Source organism: Enhydra lutris, unplaced genomic scaffold (genome assembly GCF_002288905.1).
Source record: "Enhydra lutris kenyoni isolate GAN:26980312 unplaced genomic scaffold, ASM228890v2 scaffoldscaffold17, whole genome shotgun sequence".
In the NCBI taxonomy this organism is placed as follows: Eukaryota; Metazoa; Chordata; class Mammalia; order Carnivora; family Mustelidae; genus Enhydra; species Enhydra lutris.
The window spans coordinates 46722826-46749702 of NW_019154101.1; the positions used below are offsets into that span (position 1 = coordinate 46722826).

Below are 26877 nucleotides of genomic sequence, written 5' to 3' on the forward strand. Positions count from 1 at the left end.
GTGACTTTTAATTCCTGAAAGACCTTGGAGTCTACTAAAATTAGAATTGGTATAGATGGTCACTGTATTTTAATTTCTCTAAAAATTAAAATGTATAATCTTCACAGTTGGCATGTTGACCAGTGTCTCAACAAATAACATTTAAGAAAATAAGAGTTAATGTATTTTGTAGGAGATGAGAGCTAGAGAGAGATTGTCTCTAGTCCGGTGATTATCGCCTGGGGGTGATTTCTCACTCCTGGAGGCAGGAGTCCAGAGGCGTTTCTGATGATCACAGCTGGGGGTTGCCACTGGCATGTAATGGGTGGAGGTCAGGGCAATGGATAACTGTCTTACTGTACACAGGGACAGCCCTTTTTCACCAGGGAATTCTCTGGCCCAAAATGTCAGTAGTGCTAAGGTTGAGAACCCCTGATCCAGTCTTCCATACAATCTAGAAACTGAATTTTGAGAAGTTCTAGATGTTACCAAGTTATCCAGTGGTAAGCAGGTAAGCCAGATCCCGAGGTCAACCTCCCTAAAGACCAGTGCTGAGCTTTCTGCACTATGTTGTTTTCCCTTCTTCCTTATAAATGAATAACTCCTACAAAGCATGAAAAATAGAAGGAATATAGGGGCTCTTGGGTGGCTCAGTGGGTTAAGCATCTGCCTTCGGCTCAGGTTATGATCTCAGGGTCCTGGGATCAAACCCTGAATTGGGCTCTTTGCTCAGTGGGGAGCCTGCTTCCCCCTCTCTCTCTGTCTGCCTCTCTGCCTACCTGTGATCTCTGTCAAATAAATAAAATCTTAAAAAAAAAAATAGAAGGAATATGCAAGGAATTTTAGTGAACAGAGCTTAAGGGCTTTGATTATTCATGGAGTACTATTCATGGAGTAGGAATAACCCATCAGTAACCCATATCAAAAGTTCTTAAAAATTCTTTTTGTGATTCTTTTGTGAGCATGTTTTTCTGATTAGTATATTAAGTTGTTCTGGGTGGCAGCTGCTGCCTTGACTGTTTTTTATTTTTCTTTAGTTGGTTAAACAATAAATGTTAAAGCTGCCAACAGGTGTTCTCTCTGACATTTTGCGCATCACGGTGTAAAGCCCTTAAGCCAGTGTTTCCCAACCTTACCTGACAATGGCAGGCTTTTAAAATGATCAAATATGAGCACCAACAGGGCTTAGGATAGGCTTGGACTAAAATACTAGATCAGGAAAAATGGGGTTGTAGGGTCATTATTGTCAGACTTAAAAATTCAGTCCTATATTTTTAAAAAATCATAGTTAAGAATTAAAAAAAATGAAACTATATTGCGAACACTTTAAAAAGGGACTAAAAGATCTTTCATTTTATGCTTTCACTATCCAATAAGACCAAAGTCCTATATCCTTAATGTTAGGGATGATGTTGCTAAGTTAGCTTCCTGAATCAGGTGCCAAGTCTTACGTATCTCCTCCTCCAGACTGGTACTTCTAACAGCGGGAAGAACACACACTTCAGTATTTAATATTTATTGGATTTGGATGCATTCGATATTTTTAATTGTTATATTTTGGACAGCTCGCTTTCTAATTTTTATGTATTGAAGCCAGTGACTTTTTTTCCTAACTTTTCATACATGCAGAATTGCTGCTGCTTATTTGATTCAAATGTAATTTTTGAATTATGAGGCTTTTCTTTTCAGATCCCAGAAATTCTCAGGGACGGAAGGGGATCAGCAGTCCCAAAATTTTCATACACAGTTCCGATTGCCTTGTATCTGGGAATCCCTGGATTCTCCCATCCTATTTCGTTCATCTTGAGGAAACCGATCCCAGAGCCTATTACATGACACCCGAGAATGCTTTTCCGTCTCTGAAGTAGCGCGTCTGATGGTCCTGGCAGCTACGTGGCAGCTGCACGTTGACCCATGGCACTCAGATGTTGAGCTATTACTGTCACTTAACTGAGGTCCCTTACCTGTCTCAAGAGGTTTGAATCTAAGCGTGTGGGTTATTTACATAGTTATACAATCTTTACTTCAGTTCTAACTTGGAATTCCACTGTTTAGCGACTCCAGTGTGGTTAGAAATTCACATAACCATGAAATTCACCAGGAAAAATGATTTTCCAGTCAAATCGGGAGTAGCCAGTACAAACAGCCCCGCACGGAGGACAGCGTTCATGTCATCCGACAGGTATTCATTGACCGGAGCCTTCTATGTAAAGTCACAGAACATTGGAGCAAGTGTTGTTTTCTGTTCCCGTTTGGCGTAGATGAAATTTCGTGGTTGCTTTGATTGGCAGAGGGGATAAGGGATCAGTTAGGTAAAGGTTGGCAAATGTCATGTGCTAAGGAATCACTTGGGAAGCTTGTTGGACAAAAAGTTTTCAGTTTCCCATTGAGCAGCTACACCCAAAGGCAGCTTTAGCGATGAAGTGCTTGACCTTCTCCTGTGGCGCCCTGCCATCCCTCTCCCCTCGAGGCCCTCTGGCCGCCAGCCAGAAATGGTGGCATCTAGCCAGCCTTAAATTAGCCAAAAGATTCTTTTTCTGTCGTTTTGGCTCCTGGACACTCAAGCATCTTTGGTAATAAGGGATTTCTCCCACTTTCGATTTCTGGGCAGGCTGCTCATTTAACCCTCATGTTTTCCTCTCCTGGTCTCTGCCAGCCCGGAGTCCAGCAGAAACAAAGACCCTAGTTTCTAAGCCAGAAACACAAACACAGCATTACAATCTTAATCAATCAAGATCCTGTAGATGCTCAATTTGAATATTTTGTTCTGGAAGAAGTGGAGGCTCCTTAGGACTCAAAAGGAAACTTTTAAGTCACTGTAGGAACATGTCAATTCTTAAAGGAAGCAAGGAACATTTAGATGGCGTAAAAACCCTTTTATATCTTTTCAAATCTAAATTGAGCACTGATAGGAGAGACGTTAAAGAGAGAAGTTCCATAGCATTCTCAGCAGTTCCCTGGGTCAGTCATTTGTCCGAAGAAATCACCTTTCTCTTTTGTCAAAGATTGTGGAGTTTCTGTCCAAGGACCAGCTATATACTTAGCTTTTGATTATTCTGTTTTAATTCTGTGATATTAATATTTTAATTCTATAAAATGGTTCTTTAATTATTTAATTATTCTACATTTAATAATTAAGGTTACAACTCTGCTCATGGTATTTACCTCTTTGTATCAAAAAGAGAAAAGTTAGGGGCACCTGGCTGGCTCAGTCAGAGGAGCATGTGACTCTTGATCTTGGGGTTAGGGTTTCAAGACCCATGTTGGGTGTAGAGGTTATTAGAAATAAAAAATAAAGAAAAAACAGCCGGGGTGGGGGGAGAGGGAGGGAGGGGGAGAGAGAAGGAAGCAGGAAGAGAGGGGGGAGGAGGGATGGGGGGAGATGAAGAGAGGGAGAGAGAAGTTAGCTATTGTGGCCACAACAATTGCACTCCTCTAACCTACCCAGTCTCTCCTGATTTCTCTCATATATTTGTGAGCAGAATTTGAGCCAAATAGTCTCAAAAAAGCATTCTTCTTTTTCAGTTCTTGCCAAATTCCCTTCTTCTGCTCACCTATCTAGTTCATGCTGGAGCTGCTTCAGGGGTGGAGCAGAAGACCACTCACTGCTCAGCTTTAGCTCCCATTGCAGTTCAAGATTTCAGCAAAGTAAAATTTAGGTAAAATTCGCTCCCAGTTTTTTTTAGGCTGAGTAATCCTTAGCTCTCAGCATCCATTTTCCTAAGGGAATGGCCGCCCAATTGCTGCACAGGGTTTCACGGTAGCTGTAGAGTGCTACTGCTGGCGCTCCCATCCTATGTCCTGTTTCTTTCCTAGTCCTCCCCATGCACCAAGCAGTTACAGGATCTGAGAACAGACGTGGCTGTCTTTGAGAGTGGTGAGTAGACTCCTTTCCCGGCCACTCCTGGACCTAACATGGCAGGAGTTCCTGGTAAGGTTGCATTTTTTCAGGTCCCTTCTACTACTAGTTGTGTCTCTTTGTGGTCTCTAGCCGATCCTTCATTCAAAAGCAACACCCTTTCCTCTCTCCTTCAGCCAAGGGACTGGGCGCACTTGTTGCATCTGATGTACTTTCTCCCTTCCCGATCCCATGGCGTCTGTTTCTTTTTTCTTGTGGGTATCCTTTTGGGGGCATTAGTGGTTTGTCCCAGTTTGGCCTTGCCTGTCCTCTTCTTGCCGTCACTATGCGTGTGGCCATATGTGACCTGATGTGCATCTCCCCGAGAACCACCAAAAAAAGGCAATGAAGAGGCTCCGGGAGGCTGGCGCTGTGACCTGGGGATCTGTGGCTCCTACCTTTGCTAATGTTGTGGTTTCAGGGGGACTTCAGGTGACTTTGATCTTCACAATTCCCCCAAACTATTTCCTGCACACATAAAATCGAAGTAGAAATAGCAGGCCAGCTATGCAAATGTAAGATTGACACAAGCCCTCTGGCTCTATTCTCCAGCCAGAATGCTTCCCCTCACTTCTCCGATACATTCTAGAGCCTCTGCTGCCTGGCAACTCCACTGGTTTTCTTTGTTTGGGTCAGTTTTATAGTTTCAGCAGAACTGGAAGCTTGGCTCTCCAAATAGCCCCGGGTCCGTTCAAGCCTGTGATCCGGGATGGCCAGGCCAACTGCTCACAAGTCATTAAAGATGAGGAAGGCAGCGATGGGCCGAAGGGCACACAGCAAAGAAAGGCTGGTGTTGACTCTTAACTGTTGCCACGTTGACCAGTGTCATCTGAACTCTGTCTTGGGCTAAGGCACTTCCTTACTATGTCCTGGGGTTACTCGGGGTATTTGCCTGAGACCCGTTTACTATGCCTTTCAAGAGCTTATTGGAGATGCCATTTCAGGAAGGTAGATGCCTTTCGGTTGTGTGTGTACATGGGTGGGATGGGGGTCTGACTTAGGTCTCCAGACAGCAACAGCACCCTCACTTTGTGGCAGTGCTTCTCGGCCTTGCTCCTGTGTTGCTGGACTGGTCGTAAGGTCTTGCCCCAGAGGTTGCAAGGTACTGCTCTGGGTGTGGCCGGATTGGGGTTTTAAAAGGTCCTCAGGTGATTCAAATGTGCAGCCAAGCTTGAGAACTACTATTCTAGAAGGTACTAAAAATTTTAAGATGTGGGCTCTGCCTTTAAGGAAATCCTAGTATGCTTGCTGGGCCAAAGCCTAATTACCTGGTGAGTAAAATAACAGTGTAAGAATGAAATAACAAGAGAAAACAATGTAAGGACTTCGTTTCTTTGCTTTAGGCCAGAATTTAAATGATAGAGGATAAACTAAGTGGTGCACTAGGAGTTTTTATAGAAAATGGCACTGGAGACTTCTGGAAAGAGAGAAAATTGAATATAAGCTCTCTTTTGTTCCTTCCCCAAGCCCCAGTAAAATGTTAAGGGGTCTTCTTTTGCAGTGGTCAAAATCCCCAAGGATGGGGTTAGTGGGACTGGAGACCACATGAACAAAATGCTAGGAAGGTACAGGGTTTGATAGGCTAGCCAAAACCGAATCTGGAGTGGGCAGTGTAGTGGCCAAGAACCAGTCCAGTTTCTACCAAAGAATTACCCAAGGGGCTATGGTGAGTGCTGTGAAGTGTGTAAACCTGGTGATTAACAGATCTGTACCCCTGGGGCTAATAATACATTATATGTTAATTAAAAAATAAAAAATTATATTAAAAAAAGAAGAATTACCCAAGGGCTCAGGAATTGATAACACCAAGTACCTCTGGGAAGAGGGATGAAGAGAATGGTGCTCTAGAATGAGGCAAATTGGCTGAAAGTCTTTTTAAGAAGCCCTTAGTTCTCCGCCAGCAGGATCTCTATCCTGGAGGTTCACTCTCCAAGAAGAGGGTAGATATAAACCTACTGAGAGGGAAGGGAGGCTGGGAAATGGAGTCTCTATCCTCTGTGGATCTGTGCTCAGTAAAACTCTGGGGTGCTGTTACTGTAGAAGAAAGGGAGAATGAAGAATGAAGAATGAAGAACTACCAATCAGTACCATGCTTCCATATATAGGCATTTGCTATATTAACATAATAATATTAATAATAATGATGAAGCTGACGACAGCAGCCAACTCTTATAGTGCTTTCACATGCCCAGCTCTGTTCTGGAAACTTTACATTAACTCATGCAATCCCACATTCCTATGGAGTTCTATTATCCCATTTTGTAGATGTAGAAACTAAGGCACAGAGAGGCAAAATAACTTCCTCAAGATTTCACAACTAGAACCAGGCCTAACCCTTCATCTTTCTGGGATGAAACCTGACACTGTGATTAAGTTTCAGAAAAACCTGATTTCCTGTTAATACTGTTAAATGTATTGGTTTTGTGTTCTCTTTGGGAAAAAATGAGTATACTGACCTATGCTTGATAAATAGAAGGAAGTAGTGCTAGTTTTGTAAAACTGTATTATGTTTGTACAGATTCAAGTAACATTAAAATACAAATAATTTAACATTTGAGGTCTGTTAGCTTTTTTTCTATTTCAAATTGGATTCACATATTTTGAATACTGTCGTAGAGATGGTGAATGACGTAATTAAACAGGTCATTTAGAAGGTAACTCTGGCCACCTGGCGCTAGCTGTAAGGCTAAAGGCAGGGACTTCGGGGCTTGAGGACTGGGGAGTCCAGAGGTTCTTAAACTTGAGCTTGCATCAGAATCACTTGGAAGACTTACCCAAGTGCAGATTACTAGGCCCTACCCCATAGTTTCTGGCTCAGGAGGTCTGAGGAGGGTGCCCAAGAATTTTTACTTCTAACAGCTTTCCAGATGTTGCTGCTGCCACTGGTCCGAGCGAGGATCACAGTTTGAGAACGACTGCATCTATCCGAGAGGTAATGAGACTCTCACATATGTCAGTGGGAGGGAAGGTGAAATCAGGAGGGGGGCAATGAAGAGTCAGGGAGAACTGCTGGGACTCGCCATTCTTTGGGAGCTGGGGCAAATGGAGAAGAAAGGATCTCGGGCAGTTGGCTGGGGTTTAACATTGAATGAAAGACAGACTGAAGAGTGTTGGTTGGGTGTGCAGTGAAGGGGCCACCGGTGACTTGCTGACCTAAAGAAAGGAAACTTTCATGGCAAAGTGAGGTCAGAAATAGAAGACCCAGGCTTCGAGGAGATATGACTATCCTGTGCTAGCATCTAGACTATAGATTTCTTTAATTCTGGAATACTGGATTGTACTCTGTATTATGGCTTATTTTAGCTGGCCATCTGGTTTGGACCAAACTAAAGACTTCTCTCATATTTGTGCATCATGGTAGTTTCTGGCTTTCTCCCTGACCTTTTGTTTAGAAATGGATCTGACACTAAAAAAGTGTCCAGTTTATTTCAAGCGAAACTCCCCCTTTTACTTATGTGTGTATTTGTTTTTGATCACTGTAGAAACCATTTTCCTTGCATTTTATTTATGGTGATTTTCAAGTTCTGTCTGCCTCTTGCATCCTGCTTATGGGTCCTCAAGACAACTCACATTTAAATCTAATTTCAGACTCGTCAAGTTCTGTTGGCTTTACCTTGGGGTTTCCCTCATTACTGTCCGGAGAATAGTTTATGCGCTTGTTCCCTTTGATCTGAATGATAATATTTGTCACAAGAGACTTTGTTCTCACTCTTCTTCCTACTCTAGTTCCTTATGTGTACATCTGTGAGTTTTCCCAGAATGCGGTTCTGATCACAATATTCTTGTTTAAAATCTTCTCTGTGTTTAATAGTCAAGTCTGGTTTTCTTAGCTTAGCATTGAAGATCTTAAATCATCTGGCTCTGGGGCGCTTGGGTGGCTCAGTGTGTTAAAGCCTCTGCCTTCAGCTCAGGTCATGATCCCAGGGTCTTGGGATCGAGCCCCGCATCGGGCTTTCTGCTCGCCGGGAAGCCTGCTTCCTCCTCTCTCTCTGCCTGCCTCTCTGCCTACTTGTGATCTCTGTCTGTCAAATAAATAAATAAAGTCTTAAAAGAAGAAAAAAAAGAAGACCTACTCTTCACTTAAAAAAAAAAAAATCATCTGGCTCTGACTTTTCTTTCCAATTTTAGTTTCTCTCCCTCATATTCTTGGCTGGATCTACACTACTCACCAGTCGTACCTATGCTTCTCTGCCCTCTGCTCTAAATCTGATTTATACTTCCCGACCTAGCCCGTCTTCTTCATAGCCTTCATTACTCAGAAGTAATTTCTCTCAGTTAGTCTCATCAGTTTTCATCTAGCGCTGCCTCTGTAACTCATTCTGCTTATTTTGCCCCCTATTTTATGCCTCTGATACCCATAATAGTGACATAGGAATTGGTTGAATGAATGAAAGAATGGGAAGTCAGGTGTCATGACTTAGTGCAAATAAAGTGGCGAATCATTTAACTGACACATAAGAGTATTCTTTACCAGTGAATGACTTTCACCAGCGAATGACTTTGACTGGAATTTTCTGTTGCTGCTGTGAGTGGGGATTTAAGGAGACTTCTTCAAAGTATGGTCTATCAACTTTGTCATCTTTTTGGATCAGAAGTCTTCTTTTAACTTACTAGTTTTTGGTTGTCTTAGATAATTCAGAGAGCTGAATACTATCCTTATTTATTTATTTATTTATTTACATTTTTAAAAAAAGATTTATTTATTTATTTGACAGTGAGAGGGAGAGAGAGAGAGCACAAGCAAGGGGAGCAGCAGGCAGAGGAAGAGGGTGAAGCAGGCTCCCGCTGAGCAGGGAGCCAAATGTGGGACTCCATCCCAGGACCCTGGGATCATGACCCGAGCTGAAGGCAGATGCTTAACCAACTGAGCCATCCAGGGGCCCCCAGTACTATCCTTATTGCAAGATGTCCCTTGTCTGTTATGCTGTTATGGCAAGCTTGTGAATCATTACCTGGGTGACACGTGTGTGTATAAGTACACACGTACACACATGAATTCACACATTTTACCTGAGATTAATTATGGTGACCAGATGTGTTTTTTTCTTTACCCCACACAGGATAAATTGGTGAGATGAACTAATTTTGGAGTCACTAGCCTGATTAATAATCTGGGCCAATTATTTTCTGCCTCTCAGTAAAGTCCATTGATATTTTCTGATTCTGCTTTCTTTTGGTCATTGGAGTGTGCACTAGAAGAGTGCAGTATATAAGTAATTGAAGTATAGAAGTGATATAGGGTTTGTGGATTACAATCAATTTTAGAGGAAGAAACATCTGGAACTAGCATAAGAAATTGTAATGCTATAAATTATAAAAATGCTAAAATGTTTCAAATTTAGAATAGAGTGATATAATTGAATTAAAATTTTTTTGTTTATTTTTTGGCTGAGGATCAGTCATTTGGGACTTTTTAATTAAACAGTGTTAATTTGGGGACCATATTAAGGACCATCATTATATCTGTGTTCAGCTCTGCCTGTATATGTACATTGAATTAGTTCCTATAGCAGTGAGGCTCACAGATATTTTTAAAAGAGCTGATAGCCAATGTTTATTTTCTGGTTAAAACTGATTCTTGATTCTCTTGAGCTTTATTTTATTAATAGCTCTTGAATTTGGACTTAGAATTGGTTTAATGTCAACTTTCTCCTGTTTACAAAGGGGAAAGCTCATTTATTTTTCATGCTTCTTTGTCATGTTGTTCCCTTTGCTTCTGAGAAAAGGGCACCAACCTATTTAGATAGGGAAGTTTAGGCTATTTATAAAGCTAGGCAGGTTAATTGAAATTGACAGCTTGGTAATGTCCTCCTTGGTGAATGACGCACATGGGCTTTAGATGATGTTGGCATGCTGTTTTCACTTATAGTTAGGAATCAGCTGGAGGAATTTGTGTGCTTTGAGCTTCAGTGTTGACGTAGGTATTGAGTACAGATATGTTTTAGGAAACATCTCATTTCCATATAAATGAAGGAAGACTAAAAAAAAAAATTAGATGGCTTGCCCTTAAATTCCAGCTGTTATCACAAGGATAATGAAAATATTTCTTTTGACTTTCTGGAAAAACAGCTTTGGTTGTAGTCAAGCGAAGTGAGGTTATTGCAGGTTTATTCAGAAATACTGCTTGTATTCATTTTTGGGAATCTTTCTTTAGCCATGTGTACATAGATTTGAAAAACTATATTTTTTGTGTGCATTTCTGTAAACTCCAGGTTTAATCTCTTCAATTTTAGAGAGCTTCACTTAAGAAATTTGTAGTCACATTAATAACCTTATTAATGTGATTTTAATAAAAGGTAGAGGAGCTACAGTGTTCATCTCTCTTATGTGACAAAAACTGTGGGTTTTCGGTTTTTGTTGTTGTTTTGAGAGCATAAATGATTCACTAAAGATCTTATCTAAGTGGTGGCATTGACACTTTGTTCATCTTAAATAATTTCGCTCCAATGTTCCATATTTCTTGTAGTCTCTAATCTGATAATTGCTAATAATAATTGAATTTCTTGGCAAACAAAAGAAGATCCAATTTTCAAGCACCAAAATCATTTTTATTTTACCCTTGAAGAGTTCTTTGTTAGTCATTAAAATGTAAAAATCTCTTTAAAGTTGACGCATGACTTCAGGAGCATAATAAGCAGGAAATGTTGAATGCAGTTGAGTTTTTTTTTTTTAAACAACTCTTACCATAAGATCATTTGAACTATGAAATTGATATAGTCAGTTGGATATGCAGTGGAATCTGGACTGGTGTGAGGACTTTCTCTAAATTTCCTTGGTATGTACTTATCTATTTTTTTTTTAAAAGATTTTATTTATGTATTTATTTGACAGAGAGAGATCACAAGTAGGCAGAGAGGCAGGCAGAGTGAGGGTGAAGCAGGCTCCCTGCTGAGCAGAGAGCCCAATGCGGGGCTCCATCCCAGAACCCTGGGATCATGACCTGAGTGGAAGACAGAGGCTTAACCCCCTAAGCCATCCAGGGACCCCCTTTGGTATGTATTTAATTGCTTCCCTTCCCCTTTACCCTAAGAGTGGATAGTATAAAAACTGCTTGCCACTTAACATCTTAGCTTTATGCACAGTTTGGAGATGGTATACTATTTCTGGATAGAAGCATGTATATATTTATACAGAGTAGCCTTGCTATCTTGCTATGCAATTACTGACTCAGAGTTTGAAGCAGCCCTTTCAAAAGTTCTTCTTAAATTCTCAGTTGTTTTCTTGATAATTTTTTGAAACTAACACAATCATTTTTATTACTATTAAAGTAGTAATACAGTTAACATAAAGCTTTTACCTGAAGTCAAATACTCTATAAGAAGTAACACATTTTTTTATTACTAAGATATAGTTTTATATTCTAAAAGTGTTGATAGCATAATTGTTAGGCCTTTTTTTTTAAATTAAAAAAATTTTTAAAATTTTATTTCTTTTCAGTGTTGCAGAATTCATTGTTTATGCACCATACTCAGTGCTCCAGGCAATACGTGCCCTCCATAATACCCACCACCAGGCTCACCCAACCCCCACCCCCTCCCCTCCAGAACCTTCAGTTTGTTTCTCAGAGTCCACAGTCTCATGGTTTGTCTTCCCCTCCGATTTCCCCCAACTCACTTCCTCTCTTGCTAATTTCTTAATTGCTATTTTCTTTTAGAGGTATTTTTTTCTTTTACTTCATTGTTAGACATTAGGTCATGTAATGTGAAGGCTTAACCCAACTATCTTACTTGCTTTAGCTTTTTGGAGAAACATTTGAGGGAATTTTCGGAATTGCCCATAAAGACTTACTACATTCAGATTAAATGTTCAAAATTATTTTGCATCTGTGGCTGTTGTGCCAGATAATTACGGTCTCATTTGCTATATGTTAACATTTGAGTTGAGTAGTAGAGCCAGTTTAGGAAATAAATCTCTCTAGTAGAATGGCACAAACCTTAGAGTACCAGCCAGTTAATGGCTGTTGTCCTTGGGCAAGTCACATAAATCAAGACTGTTTCCTCATTTGAAGAATGGGGGGCAGATGGGCGGGTATTTGATAGAGATAGGGTTTTGTGATTCTGTAATTTGTTGTTCTTCTTGGATACCCAACCATAACTTACATGGTCATGACATTATCTCCTGGATTCTCTACCTAGTTTTTCTTTTCTTATTTAAAAAATATACTTTTATCCCTTGTGAAATTTCTTATAACGAATTTTCTCCTGATAGATACAATATAGTAGTGTCCATGTATTTTCTTTAATTTAGGAATCTTTGTTTATTTTATTTATTTCTTTAAGATTTTATTTACTCATTTGAAAGCGAGAAAAAGAGAGAGAGCTAGAGAGTGAGAGAGCGAGAATGAGCAGGGGGAGGGGCAGAGGAAGACTCCCCAGTGAGCCGGAGGGGAAGCCATGGTGCTCCATTCCAGGCACTCCAGGGTCATGACCTGAGCCAAAGGCAGACACTTCACTTAACTGACTGAGCCACCCAGGTTCCCCAAAGAATCTTTGTTTAAATGAAGGATAATTTACCCCATGTAACTTCTTTCCAGTTCACCATGCAAAGTTAAAAAAAAAATAAAAAAAAACCCACAAAACTCTTGGTTACCAATAATGTTTCTAAACGATTGCCACAGTCTCCTTGTGTAATTGATTTCAAAAATACATCTTTCAATTTATTTCCAAGTAGATTTTTTTTCCCTAAAATGGAACAGTGGAGTTGATTATTTGGTATTGTTCTTTTCCTAGGATATTGTTTCTCTAATTGCTGTTAGCTAACTCTGTGTGTCTGTGGATATTCTGGGAGTTTTCATATCTTCAGTGAGATTTAACATTTTGGGGGGTTTATTATTGGTGATAATCTTTTTGAAAAACCCAGATTTTGGGTCATCCAGACACCCGCCATATAACCAAGTGTTACCGTGTAATAAGATCGGTGTTTGTGTTTTTGTGTTTGTGCTATGTGAGGGGTGACTGCTTCGGTGTCTGAAGTATATGAAGCTACCCTAAGGATGTGGATATCCTGTGTTACAGCAGCGATTTAGTGATAATACAATTAAGTTAGAGTCAGAGTCCATTTTGTAACGTAGCACCTTTCAACAGTTCACTAGCAGTAAATTTACCAGTGATTACACACTGAAGAACTTTCTTTACCTGATTCCAGCAGTAATTGAATAGCTACACATTTATTGCAGATTTTGATAGGGTTGTGGTACCAACTTTATCTTGAAGCAATTATTTGGAATTATCATTCAAGGAATGCTTCTGGGAGGTTTTATTTAGTAAGTCTGATTATCCTCACCTAGTAAAGAAAACCATAAAGTCATATATACTATTTTTTAGGGTGAATTTAAATGAAAATCCATTAGAATGATTAAAGTAAAAAAAAAAAAAGGCCTATAGCTCCATTGGTGCTCTCATTTTAGCAGGAAACCATGGTTTGTTACACGTGTTTCTGCTGTTAATCGCAGTTGAATTGGTTATGTCGTTATTTTTTGCATTTATACATTTGTTTTAGCTTTGTGTTATCGGGCAATAAATACTAAGTTTCATTTTGTATGTATTAAGATAACATAATAATACTGATTAAAGTTGACATAAGGAGTATAAGAGAATATTTTTCTTTTAACCAAGTTGTCCATCTAGTACTGGTTTAAAAAGCCTTGGCCTATGGTATTGGCCATTGTTGTATCGCAGTCACTATGGCTCACCTTCACCCAGATGTTCTTCCCTCTGTCAGTCTCAATGAGTTGCTTAAATTGAACTCTTTTCCTTTTCTCTATGATACGGCCACCTAAAATATAGCTGTGAGGTAAATAAGCCATTAATTTTGTGTGTGGATAGTTGGATTTTTAAGATATTATGATCTATCTGATTTTATAATTTCCCCTGACTTGAGGTATCCTCTTACTTTAATATTATTTTGATTACTTTTTCATTCAGCCATTCACTTAACACATATTTTTAAAATGTTATTATGTGCCAAGAACTAGGTACTAGAGATAGTGGAACATAATTCTCATTTTTGTGCTTGTGTGAGTCTGTAGTTTCTCTTTGTGGTCACATTTTTCTATGATATATAAAAAGAATTCCATGTATATGTTACTTAGTATATATCTATTTCGACCAGACTTCTTTTTGCCTTGCTGTCATATCTACATGCCTTGAGTACTTGTGGGACATGACCACATCCTGATTACCACAGACTTAAATGCCTTTTCAACCCAAGATGATGGGTCTTTTAAGTCTATTCATTCAGGTAATGCTGTTGAAGGACTATTAAATTCATGACATTGTGCTAGATGCTTTTGATTGTTTAAAGATTTTATTTATTTATTTGACAGACAGAGATCACAAGTAGGCAGAGAGGCAGGCAGAGAGAGAGGAAGGGAAGCAGGCTCCCTGCTGAGCAGAGAGCCCGATGTGGGACTCGATCCCAGGACCCTGGGATCATGACCTGAGCCGAAGGCAGAGGCTTTAATCCACTGAGCCAGCCAGGCACCCCTACTATTGAGTGTTTAAAGATAAATCAAACTGTGTTCTCAGGAAAGGAGTTTACTAATTTTAATCTAGTCATTGAATCCTTGGACTGATTGCTGGATCTGTGGATATTTTTGAATCTGCACCCAAAATTTTAGACTTCTTGATAACAGGAATTTTTGTATTTCATCCCTCCATTTGTTCATTTGGTAAAGATTTACTAAGCTCATGGATTTGCTCCTGGTTGACTTCTGTCTTTAACTTTCTTCTCATCCATATTAATGACCCAGATTTCTATGCCAAGGGTTTTCTGAGAAATACAGGTGGGATCTGTTCCAAGCCTCACAAGCAACTCTTTCTACCCATTGTTGCCCAGAGACATTTGGAGAATATTTTAAGGTAATTGTAGATATAGGTAAACTTCCTAAATCTGGAAAGCTTAGAACCTGGAGTCTTCTGGAGCCATAAATAGAATGCTACTTTCAAGTAAAAGCAGGATTGGGCAGAAGGAGATGTCCAGAAGTGATATAGATCCTAGGACCACTGTGGCCAACCCTGGAGGTGTTGGGATCTCTGGAGTCATATTGACCCTTTGGGTTGTCCCTAATTGTACTGAAATGACCAGACCTTTATAGCCTCACACTGATCAATCATTGGATAGTGGCCACCACACATGACCTTAAGCTACAAGTTCATTACAGTTGAAAGTTCATTATAGTCCCTAGAAAGGGCTGACTGCTGTTGTCTGTTTGCCCAGAGCATTCTCAGCAAGCAGGGCAGCAGGTTCTCCACACACAGGGGTCTGGGCTGAGGGCATCACGGTGTCCACTGTAGGGTGTAAACTGTGAGCATTATCTTGATGGTAGAATGGCTTATTCAATTCACTTAATTTTCCAGCTCTGAAACATGAATATCCTGATTTAGGATGCTAATATATGGTAAATTAGTTACGGCTAAGCTGAACACTTGGCTTCATAGTTCCCTTATTACTTTTTATCTAGGTGTTAATATTATTTAATTCTAATAATAGTGACTATATGTCTTAGTTTATTCAGAACAGCTGTTTTCCTGGGACTACACAGTTTAGGCCTGTTGAGATCAATAACATCTGTTAATTATTTTTAATATTCTTAACATTCCCAGACATTTCTGTTTGGGAGGTGAATTGTACAGTCATTCTACCTAGCATTTCTATTTTTAAGATTTGTTTGCACGTTTATTCTCTAAATATCTTTCTAATGAGTAGAATATTCACTTTTCTACTTATTTTAAGAGGTAGAAGTGTTCTTCTGGATTAACTTTTGACTTTTGCTTTACTTGATCCTAAAACAAATGCCTTTCATCTTTATCAAATTCTTTATCAGCAAACTTTAAAATGTAAAATCACGGGGCGCCTGGGTGGCTCAGTGGGTTAAAGCCTCTGCCTTCAGCTCAGGTCATGATCTCAGGGTCCTGGGATCGAGCCCCGCATAGGGCTCTCTGCTCAGCAGGGAGCCTGCTTCCTCCTCTCTCTCTGCCTGCCCCTCTGCCTACTTGTGATCTCTGTCAAATAAATAAATAAAATCTTTAAAAAAAAAAATGTAAAATCACAACATATTGCAGAAGGCCTGTGACTACAAATACTGTAATGTATTATCTGTCCCCCTCCCCATCAAAGTTATATCTACAATGGCCTTACCTGTGGTTTATTTTTTAGCTTCATGAATATTAATCATGAATGTTTCATGTCCTTATTTATCCTTTTGGTCAGGGAATCTGGGACTTGAAGTGTTTCCCTGTTGGAGCTGATCTCTTTTCTGGAAGGATATGCTGAGCTGTTCAGATTTGTGTCCTAAGGGTATACGTGTTGCTTAGAGATGGGCAGTTTTAAAGCTACCTTTCCAGAAATTTTGTGGTAATAATAAATTTAATTTTACCCAAGGTAGATTTAATAACCTGCAGGACCACTGTGTTCACAAGGAAAGCTAGTTTAAAACTTGTCATGGGTTCCAAAATATGTCTGGGCACCGAACAGAAGCAGGTCCTCACTGACTTTCATGATCTACCAGGAGGTAATGTTGTCACTTTAACCTATGGCTGCTTGCTGCTTTTTTCCTAAGTTTTGTTTCTTTGCACTCTTCTCACTGTTTCTGAGCTAGTTGTGGCTTAAATGTTGTATGGGGAACTGGATTCACTGGTGGACTTGGTTATATCCATCTGTGACTCGGGCTAGAAAAGCCAGCTTGCTGCTGGTTTTCTTTTGATATTTGGCATTCTGTGGTGGACAGTATCTTTCCTGTCTCAGTGTGCTGCCAGTGATGTAATCGTGTTCCCTTTACAAAAGAAGAGAATTATTAAGGACGTCATGGTATGACTTGATGCCTGATTTTTGTCGGCAAATGAGATTCTAACAGATCAGTTATTTAAATAACCAAACATCTGGCATTCTACACATTTGCATGGACTCAAGAGGTCATGGAGTTATACAAAGAGAGATAGCTTAAAATTGAAGCACAGGGAGCAAAACTTAAGAAGATGGCATGTTGTATGGATGCCTTTTCTCCTAGATACCTGTAGCATCAATAGCAGTAAATTTATCTGAAATGTTAATTTTACTCCATTGTCTGAGCTTTAGAAAGAAGTGATTTGGATAGTATTTCCTTTTTTCTGACTTAGTCAGAAAATCTTGTTGGGCATTGAAGAGCTATTTTAGGGTAAACATAGGTTTTTTTTTTTTTTTCCTTTCTTTCTTATGAAATGGAAGCCCCTGACCACTTACCTAAACATTCATTGAGTTTGATTTCCAGCGCTTTGATGAAGCTGCCGCCTCCTTCCAGCTTTCCTTGAGCTTCAGAAACTAGGGTGTCATTAGAGTCAAGCTGCCTTTGAAAGTTAGGAATTACGACTGATCTTTGATTTTATTTATCATTTGGATGAATGTTTTAAATGGTCATGTGTTTCAGGGCTACAGTTCTATGTAACCACCCGACCTAAAGGATGTGGTCTGTGTGAGATTATTATATAATCACATAACGCTACTTAATAGGAGTGAATTTGAGAAATTTGTTTCTAAATATAAAAAAGCTGAGTTTAGTCACCTCAGAAAGTAAACAAAGACTGGATTTCTGAATCAAAAGAAACCTAGCTTCCATCATTTAATTTTTCCTTTAAAAATAAACATTTATTAAGCACTATCAATAAATCAGTAAATTGATGAATCCTGAACACTAATATGGTCCTTCCTTGTCATCCATTCATACCAGGCCACCGTTCTTCATTCCACTGTGGTTCACTGTCTGCCTCTCCAGGACTCCTGTCAGTATCCACATGGATGGTGTTCTTAGTGATCTCTCTAGTGATCTTATCCTTCATCCTACCTCAGCCCCTCACTCTAACCGTCCTATCCCAGATGTTGTCATTATCAGTAGTAACTCTGGTCCTTCCAGGATCTTAATCTAAGGCATCCCCAGCTCTGACTTCCACCTTGAACCTCCCCAGCTCACTGCTTCTAGTACCTCCAATCCAGCAACCTTTTGGCCATATTGATTTTTTTTTTTTTTTTTTGGGGGCCGTATTGATTTTTAAAAGCCATGAGTTCCACCACCCTGTTACTGTATCTCACTATCCTGATGACCTTTCTTCCCTTTATACCCAGTTTAGATTCCATGTCATTCCTTGCTTGGCAAAATCCAATCTCAGCTAAACCCATCTCTAAACCCTCAATCTTTTATTTTTATTTTTTAATTTAAATCCAGTTAGTTAACATATAACATATTATTGGTTTCAGAGGTAGAGGTCAGTGATTCATCAGTTTTGTATAACACCCAGTGCTCATGTTATCACATGCCCTCCTTAATGTCCATCACTCAGTCACCCCATCTCTCTACCCCTTTTCCCTCCATCAACCCTCAGTTTGTTTCCTATGCTTAAGAGTCTCTTATGGGTTTGTCTCCCTCTCTGATTTCGTCTTGTTTCATTTTTCCCTCCATTTCCCTATGATCTTCTGTTTTGTTTCTTAAATTGTGCGTATGAGTGAGATCATATGATAATTGTCTTTCTCTGATTGACTTATTTTGCTTAGCTTACTTGCCTCTCGTTCCATCCATGTTGTTGTAAATGGCAAGATTTCATTTTTTTAAATGGCTGAGTAGTATTCCAGTGTGTGTGTGTGTGTGTGTGTGTGTGTGTGTGATCCTCTGTATCCATTCATGTGTTGATGGACATCTAGGCACTTTCCCTAGTTTGGCTATGGTGGACATTGCTGCTATAAACATTGCGGTGCAGGTGTCCCTTTGGATCACTACATTTGTATCTTTGGGATAAATACCTAGTAGTGCGATTGCTGGGTCGCTGGGTAGCTCTATTTTCAACTTTTTGAGGAACCTCCATGCTGTTTTCCAGAGTGGTTGCACCAGCTTGCATTCCCACCAACAGGGTAGGAGGGTTCCCCTTTCTCCGTATCCTCGTCAATATTTGTTGTTTTCTGACTTGTTAATTTTAGCCATTCTGACTGGTGTGAGGTGGTATCTCACTGGGTTTTGATTTGTATTACCCTGATGCCAAGGGATGTGAGGCATTTTTCTTGTGTCTTTTGGCCATTTGTATGTCTTCTTTGAAGAAATGTCTATTTGTGTCTTCTGTGCATTTTTTGATTGGATTATTTGTTCTTTGGGTTTTGAGTTTGATAAATTCTTTATAGATTTTGGAGACTAGCCTTTATCTGATAGGACATTTGCAAATACCTTCTCCCATTCTGTCCATTGTCTTTTGGTTTTATTGACTGTTTCCTTTGCTGTGCAGAAGCCTTTTATCTTGATGAAGTCCCAATAGTTCATTTTTGCATTTGTTTCCCTTGCCTTTGGAGATGTGTCTAGCAAGAAGTTGCTGTGGCCAAGGTCACAGAGGTTGCTGCCTGTGTTCTCCTCAAGGGTTTTGATGGATTCCTGTCTCACATTTAGATGTTTCATCTATTTTGAGTCTGTTTTGGTGTATGGTATAAGAAAGTGGTCCAGTTTCATTCTTCTGCATGTGGCTGTCTAATTTAACAAACACCCTTTCCTAAACCCTCAACCTTAAGTAGAATGTTACCAGAGAAAAACATCATCTTGCAACTGATGTCACTTTTAGTCTGAGACTAGTAATCTTCAGGGGCCACTCTTGCTGCCTACCATCCTGCTGCCAGATCCTGGTCTTTTCACTTCTCCATTTTCCTGGATGACCCTCCCCTCTCCTCCCCTTCCTTCCCCTTCCCGGCCTCCCCCCCCCTTTTAAGATTTTATTGATTTGACAGAGAGAGAGAGAGAGAGAGAGAGAGAAGGAGCACAGGTAGGCAAAGCAGCAGGCAGAGGAAGAGGGAGAAGCAGGCTCCCCACTGAGCAGGGAGCCCGACACAGGGCTTGATCGCAGGGCCCTGAGATGGTGACCTGAGCCCAAGGCAGACACTTAGCTGACTGAGCTACCCAGGCACCCCCAGAAGACTATTTCATACTTTTCTCTCCTCAACACTGCCGCGCACCCCTCCTTACTTTTTACTAGTAATCTAGTTTCATGTTTTGCCAAGAAGATAGATGCGGTGAAGAGAGAACTTTGACAAGCCCTCGCCATTGCACACACTCCTGTATCCGCATCGGTGCTCACACATGCCTTCCTCCCGCACTCTGACTGAATGCAAGGGTTCCTGTCAACCTCTCCACACTAGACCCCTTCCTCCCCATCAAAGCCATAGTCTTGGTTGTTCTTCTGTCTCTTCATTTCATTAATTTTCTCAATCATTTCTTCCTTTCTTTATTGATCATTTCTATAAGCCTGCAAATATGCTTTTTTATTGGTCTTACAGAAAAATTCCCTTTATTGACCCATAGTTTGGTCCAGCCAGTTGTTCCTCCTTTTTTCCCCTTTACAACAAAACTTCTCCCAATAATTATCATTACTCATTATCTCCTGTCTTCCCTCTCCCTCTTGATCTAGGCCTCTTAGAAGAGGCTTCTAGGCCAGCACATTCTCCTACTTTTCCTCCAAACTCTTGGCTTTTTTTTTTTTTTTTTCTTTTCAACTTTGCTGATTATATTAGTTCTCACTGCTTGTCTTTTTAATATTGGATTTTTCCTCTATGTACTCACATACACTTACTTGGCAATCACACCCAGGCCCATGTTTTTTAGTGCTGTCTTAATGATGAAGACTTTCAATTTCTATATCTTAACAGTCTGTTTATGAGCTTTACCTTAACATCTGAAGGTATCTCAGATGTAGCCTCTCCATAAGTGGTATTTCATCACAGCATGCTTCATGGTTTGCCTTTCTTTAGTTAAGGGCAACTCTGACCTTCAGCTTGCGTGGGCCAGAAGCCTTTGAGTCATCCTTGGTGTTTTTCTCTGACTCATGCTCCATAACCATTTTATCAACAAATCCCTTCGACTCTATATTTAGACTATATCCACAGAGTCTCACACCTTTTCTGCAGTTAGGTGTCTCATCTCTTACTGGTATGGTAGTATCCTGTAATCAGACTTGCCATGTCCCCCTTGCCTGGTTAGAGGCTATTCACCAAGTACCAGCTAGAGAGATGGAATGTAGTTGAGAGAATGGCAGGATTTTACTCAATGGCTTCCTGTCTCCCTCACCTAATTGTTGACTCACTCATTGTCCTAGTTAATAGAAAGCTGACAGGGACCTGCAAGGTCCTATCTGATCTGTGTCACCTCCCCATCCCACACTCTTCAACTCTTCAGCTTTATCTCCTATCAGTATTTCTCTTACTCCATACCAGGCACTCGGGACTTCCTGCCTTTCCTCTGATGTAATAAGAAATGCCTGTACCCCAGGACCTTTGCACTTGTTGATCTCTCTGCCCAGAACATTTATTCCCTCAGATATATGCACAGTGCACTTTCTCATTTCCTTCAACTCTCTCTGTATATGTCACCTCTCAGTGGGACCTTCCTGACCTTCCTATTTAAAAATCACAGTAGCCCTATCTCCTGTTTCTAATTATTTTACTCTTTTTAGTTAGTATCATGATTCTTTTGTTATAGATAGTAAATTGAGCCTTAGGGAGTTTAGTAATTAGTGGAGATAGCACTGAAAACCAGATCTGTCTTGACTCATGGTGCAATCTCTGCATGTGTTAATTTACCCATTGGGATACTCTGTGTACGAACTTTGTATCAGGTTAATTTCACTATAACATGGAGGAAGTCATCATTTTTGCACAAGTTACGTGTGTTCTTATCCTCCATCGTTACCTTTTTGGGAGAAGATAGAAACAGATTTTTAACAAACAGTTCATGTCATTGCAGCTTGTAATGGAGAGAGTTGTTAAATTAAGCTGTTTCCTCAGACCAAGCAGGCATTTGAGTAACAGTTTGAGAAACTCAACTTTGCCACCTTCTAGCAGCAAAAAAGGCTGTACTTAGTGGCACCTGGGTGGTTTAGTCAGTTGACCATCTGCCTTTGGATCTGGTGGTGATCTCAGGGTCCTGGGATCGAGCCCCACATGGGGGCCTCTGTTCGGTGGGGAGTCTGCTTCTCTCTCTCCCTCTGTATTTTCTCTCTCACTGTCTCTCAAATGAATAGGTAAAATCTTTAGGAAAAAAAAAAAAAGCTGTATCTACGTCCTGAGATGACAAATACCCGAGTCCAGGGAACTTGAAGTAGCAGGGAATAAATAAGAACACTGCTCACCTAGTTAGGGAGGCTCAGGCATTCCAGAGGTATGGATTCCACAGGAGGCGGCTGGAACCTTACGACTAAGGAATTGTTCTTAGTTCAATGGAGTCCTGGATTTTCAGAGCTTATCAAGCTGTTCTCCGTCAAATAGGGAACTGATGAGTGATAGAGGTCACAGTCTCAGAAGATAGTCACAGATGTTGATGAGTATGAATCATGCTTTTAAGTTTTTGCAGCTGCTTAGAGAGTGCAGACTACAGGATGTGTCTGGCTGGCATTTCCCAGCACCTGCCCTATTTGTGGTGTGTATTCAAAAGGAATGATTGAGCTGAGAGTGAATTTTGTGCAACAAGAAGAACTGGTGTCCCTCAATTTTGGGACTGAAATATGAATCCCTGATCTGTCCACAGACTTCTGGTCACCTGGCCAGACTGTGGTCATTATTTGTGTCTACCCAGTTCCCTGAACTTAGGATTTTTCAGGAAATGCTGGTATTGGTGGACAGGTGGTGAAATTTCAAGTGAGAATTGAACACTAGTAACATGTACCTTGTGTTTTCAATGCGAAGCCTGAAGTGTTTATCAAGCTCTTTTAATGTGAAGAGTCTCAAACTTGAAATTCTGTATTTTTCTTAGTAGGTAGAGCTGAAATCTCTGCTCAGCTCTTTGGGCTTCCAGCTGTTATCTGCTGGGTTTTTCACGTCTCCTGCAGCCATAGAGGTCAGCCAAAGATTTGGATGGAGTTTACACATGGACTTTGGGGTACCCCCATGTGGTGTTCTTTTAGGGGCTTGGTCCCTCAATGTCTAGCCACTGGCAGCCCTGAACCCCTTTTATTCTCTCATAGCTCTGAGCTAATAAAGACAGAGTCTGTCTTTTCTGAATCCTAGCAGTCTCTTGTTACAGAGAATGCAGAGTCCCCTCAGGGGCCAGGACTTATAAATGTTATACTTATCTACTGCCCTTCCTTTCTTTCAGGGGTCAAGGCCCCTTTGGTTTAGGCTGCTTTTTGGCTCTCCAATGCCTTTAAGTCACTTATTTGTTACATTGTGTCCAGAGTTGATAATACGTGTGGGCGGGTTAGTCTGAAAAGAGCTATTGGACTCCTTACTAAATTTGTAACCTTAACAAACTGATACATAATTTTCATTGTCATTCAGTTCAAAATATTTATAATTTCCTTATAATTTCTTTTGAGCCGTGGATCCTTAGACATATTTAAAATTTTTTTCTAACTTAGGTTTTCTAACTCTCTGTTACTGACTTCTAGCTTAGTTCAGTTGTAGTGAGGGAATACACCCTGTTATGATTTTAATAGTTCAAAATTTGTTGAGATTGGATGTTTAGCCCAGTCTGTGGTCAGTGAATGTCTGCTTCTGCTTCCTTGTAAAGGGTTTGTATTCTTGGCTATTGTCCTGCTCATGTCAGTTAGGTTGTATTTGCTAATCATATTCCAATCTTCTCTTGTCGTGACTTTTTATTTTGGTATGCTTTTTCTGTCACTTACTGAGATTGGTGTATTAATATCTCCCTCCATATTGGGAATCTATCCACTTTTTCCTTTTAATTCTGTTAATTTTTCTTATTTATTTGGAGCCAATGTTGTTCCGTGAGTGTAAATTTAGAACTATGTCCTCCTCCTGACTTGAACCTTTCAAAATGATGAATTTTCCCGCTTTATCTCTGGTAATGCCTTTTCCCCTAAAGTTTACTTTGTCCACTGATCCTGTGGTGACACACCTTGTTTTGCTTAGGGTTTTCATTGTTTGTTTTCTTTCTTTTTTACTTAGGATTCTTCAGTTATCTTTATTGTCTCAGTGTTTTCTTTTAAGTAGTTGCAGTTTGCTTTCTTTTATCCCAGAGTGACAACCTTTCTTTCAGTTGAAACGCTAAGATTACTTACAGTTAATATAATAATTATGTTTGCATTTAAACCAGCCCTCATGCTAGTTATCTTCTATTTCCTTCACCTTTTCTATGCTCCGTCACCATTAACTCTCTGAATTATTGGTCGTGCTGTGTATTGTATCACTCCCATTTGTCATATTAAGACTAATTTTTCTTCTTTTAGGAAAAGATAGAGTTTTCAACACACCGTTGTGTGAACAAGGAATTGTTGGGTTTGGAATTGGGATCGCAGTCACTGGGGCTACTGCCATTGCGGAAATTCAGTTTGCAGATTATATTTTCCCTGCTTTTGATCAGGTAAGAAGGTTTCATTTTACTGTAATTGAACATTTTTTTTAAGATTTTTGTTTATTTATTAGAGAGTGAGAGAGAGTGAGAACACAAGCAAGGGAAGGGGCAGAGGGACAGGGAGAAGCAGACTCCCTGCTGAGCAGAGGGAGCCCCCCATAGGGCTCGATCCCAGGACCCTGAGATCATGGCCTGAGCCAAAGGCAGATGTTTAACTGACTAGGCCACCCAGGTGGCCCTATGATTAAACATGTCTTAGATTACATCCATGAAGTGTTGGAGTTTTGCCTCCACTCTCCCACCTCTGATCTTGGGGATTTTTTGGTCATCTTTGAGCTAATGCATTATGAGTTATTTTGTTATGGGCATATATTTAAACATCTAATAAAATGGTTAAGGAAAGGGATGACAATAAAAGACTCCTTGTGACCTGTCCTTTTTCTCTCCCCACCCCCCACCTAGATTGTTAATGAAGCTGCCAAGTATCGCTATCGTTCTGGGGATCTTTTTAATTGTGGAAGCCTCACCATCCGGGCCCCTTGGGGCTGTGTTGGCCATGGGGCTCTTTATCATTCTCAGAGTCCTGAAGCTTTTTTTGCTCACTGCCCAGGAATCAAGGTATCCTCATTTATACACTTTGTTTGATCTCTGTTGGATATTTCCATTCTGGTTCGTTCTGTGAACTAATATGCTTATCTAGAGGAAGGCAAACAGGATTTGTGGAATTTGTGTGAACTTAATTGCTTTTTTTAGAAAGGAAGTATTTATTTTAGATCAGCTCTCCAGTTCCCAGGTTTATAGAATATTCTTGTTGAAGTAGCACTGGTTTAACCCTGACATTAATTTCACCGACTGTAAATGATGAGATGGAGAACATAGTTGGTTTAACTTCCCCCTCTTTCAAAGCTCTGTTTCTTTCTAATGGGGCTTTCTCACTTAACCGATTCTGGGTAAATTTTAATAGATACACGGTTTAGTACATATTTACCTCAAAGTCAGAGGGATAGGACTTTTGCTTCAGTTTAAGAGAAGCCTCTGTTATCCAGATGTGTTTTCTGGGTAAGGTAATATTCCATCAAATAATTTTGAAGCATCTCTCTTTTAAAGCTGTCTGTAATAATCTTAAGTCTTCCACAATAGTTTAGGTATTTTGATTTAAAAAAAAAGTGACATTTGGGCATATTTTATGTTTTAACTTTTTACATTATCTTTTCCATTTCTATTTGCTAAAGACCCTTCCAGGGCATCGTGATAGAAACTCCTAGGTCCACCCAGGGCTGTATGTGTGTTTGAGAACATGAATTGGCTGTAAACATGTGTCTGTTTTATTTTTATAAAGTCACAATTTTTTTTTAATTGAGTGGAGGTTGCATAATTTTTCAACATAAGCTGGAAGCGGTAGGTAGGGACAGAAGCCACATTTGAAGCACCACTTACTTTATTTATTATTATTTTTTTAAAGATTTTTAAAATTTATTTCACAGAGCAAGTGAGCATAAGCCGGGAGAGCAGCAGAGGGAGAGGGAAAAGCAGGCTCTCTTCTGAGTTGGGAGCCCAATGCAGGACTCGATCCTAGGAACCTGGGATCATGACCTGAGCAGAAGTCAGATGCTTAACCATCTGAGCCACCCAGGCATCCCTAAACACACTTATTTTTGTGCCTGAGCTGAACACTGACATTTAAAGTTTATGATCTTACCCAGCACTTTTAAGAAGAGATTTTTGTCCCCTCACAATCCCTTTTCTTCACTTGTCCCTTTCCCTCTTTTTAATCCCAAATGGAAATAGTACAAAATGCTAGAAATACATGAGGAAAGCAGATGAAGAGAAACTAAAGTAGGAACCTAAAGACATTGTGTATTATGGTAAGCAACGTGTTCAGAAGTCTTTTTTACAGAAAAGAGTGAGATTTGTGTTATTTTAAAAAAATAATCCTTCAGTTTAAAAATGGTGTAAAATTGATTTGGAAAGCCAAATGTAGTTTGTTTCAAGGAATCTCATTTGAGTCTTTAAGGTAAATTCAGATTTATTTGAATTTATTTGAATAACCCTTCCCATGTAACACTGGTATTCACTGATATTTACATAATTATTTAACAGTTGTTAAAAACTAGACATAAGTTGTGATTTTTGGCAAAATGGTATAGTAAGAGCTTAGGGTCTGGTGTCAGAACTGTGAGAGAAACCGTGGTCAAACAGTGTAACTTTGGGCAAATTATTTGATCTCTTTTTTAATCCCTTGGTTCTCTTTCTAAATTGGGGAAAATAATAATAGTATGGGTTGCTAGGAAGAATAGTATCCACATAGAGTGCTTGGCCCAATTAACACATGTGCCATCTTTTGTGATCATCCTCCTCCTTGTCAAAGGCCTTCTCGAGAAGGTTCTGGAGCCCTTTCATCTCAGCTGGAAGTGGGCAGTATCCACACTTTCCTTTCAGTGTTGCGATAATTGGACATTACAGTGCCCAGATCATAAAGTTCAGTGAATTATTTTCCACTTAGGAAATGAAGACCCTGTGTTTCATGGGAAAGGAGGAAATTTTGGTATCAAAATTGGAGAAGAGTTACATGCCCTTTGAAAGTAGCAGTAGGGTATAAGTGGAAAATTTTTTTTTTATAGGTGAATATAGAAGATATTGACAACTTTGCTTCTTGCAGTTTCCTTTTAATATATGTATGGAAGCTTAGCTTTTTAAG

General features: G+C 39.9%; 1 protein-coding gene across 2 annotated transcripts in view; it reads left to right on the forward strand.

Moving 5' to 3' along the window:
- Nucleotides 1-26877, forward strand: part of LOC111147848 (branched chain keto acid dehydrogenase E1 subunit beta) — a 235381-nt gene that overhangs the window by 22090 nt on the left and 186414 nt on the right. For both annotated transcript variants that reach the window (XM_022504098.1, XM_022504099.1), the window contains exons 4-5: nucleotides 24055-24188; nucleotides 24642-24797. In XM_022504098.1, coding sequence (XP_022359806.1) covers nucleotides 24055-24188; nucleotides 24642-24797 — 290 coding nt within the window. The remainder of the gene's footprint in view (nucleotides 1-24054; nucleotides 24189-24641; nucleotides 24798-26877) is intronic.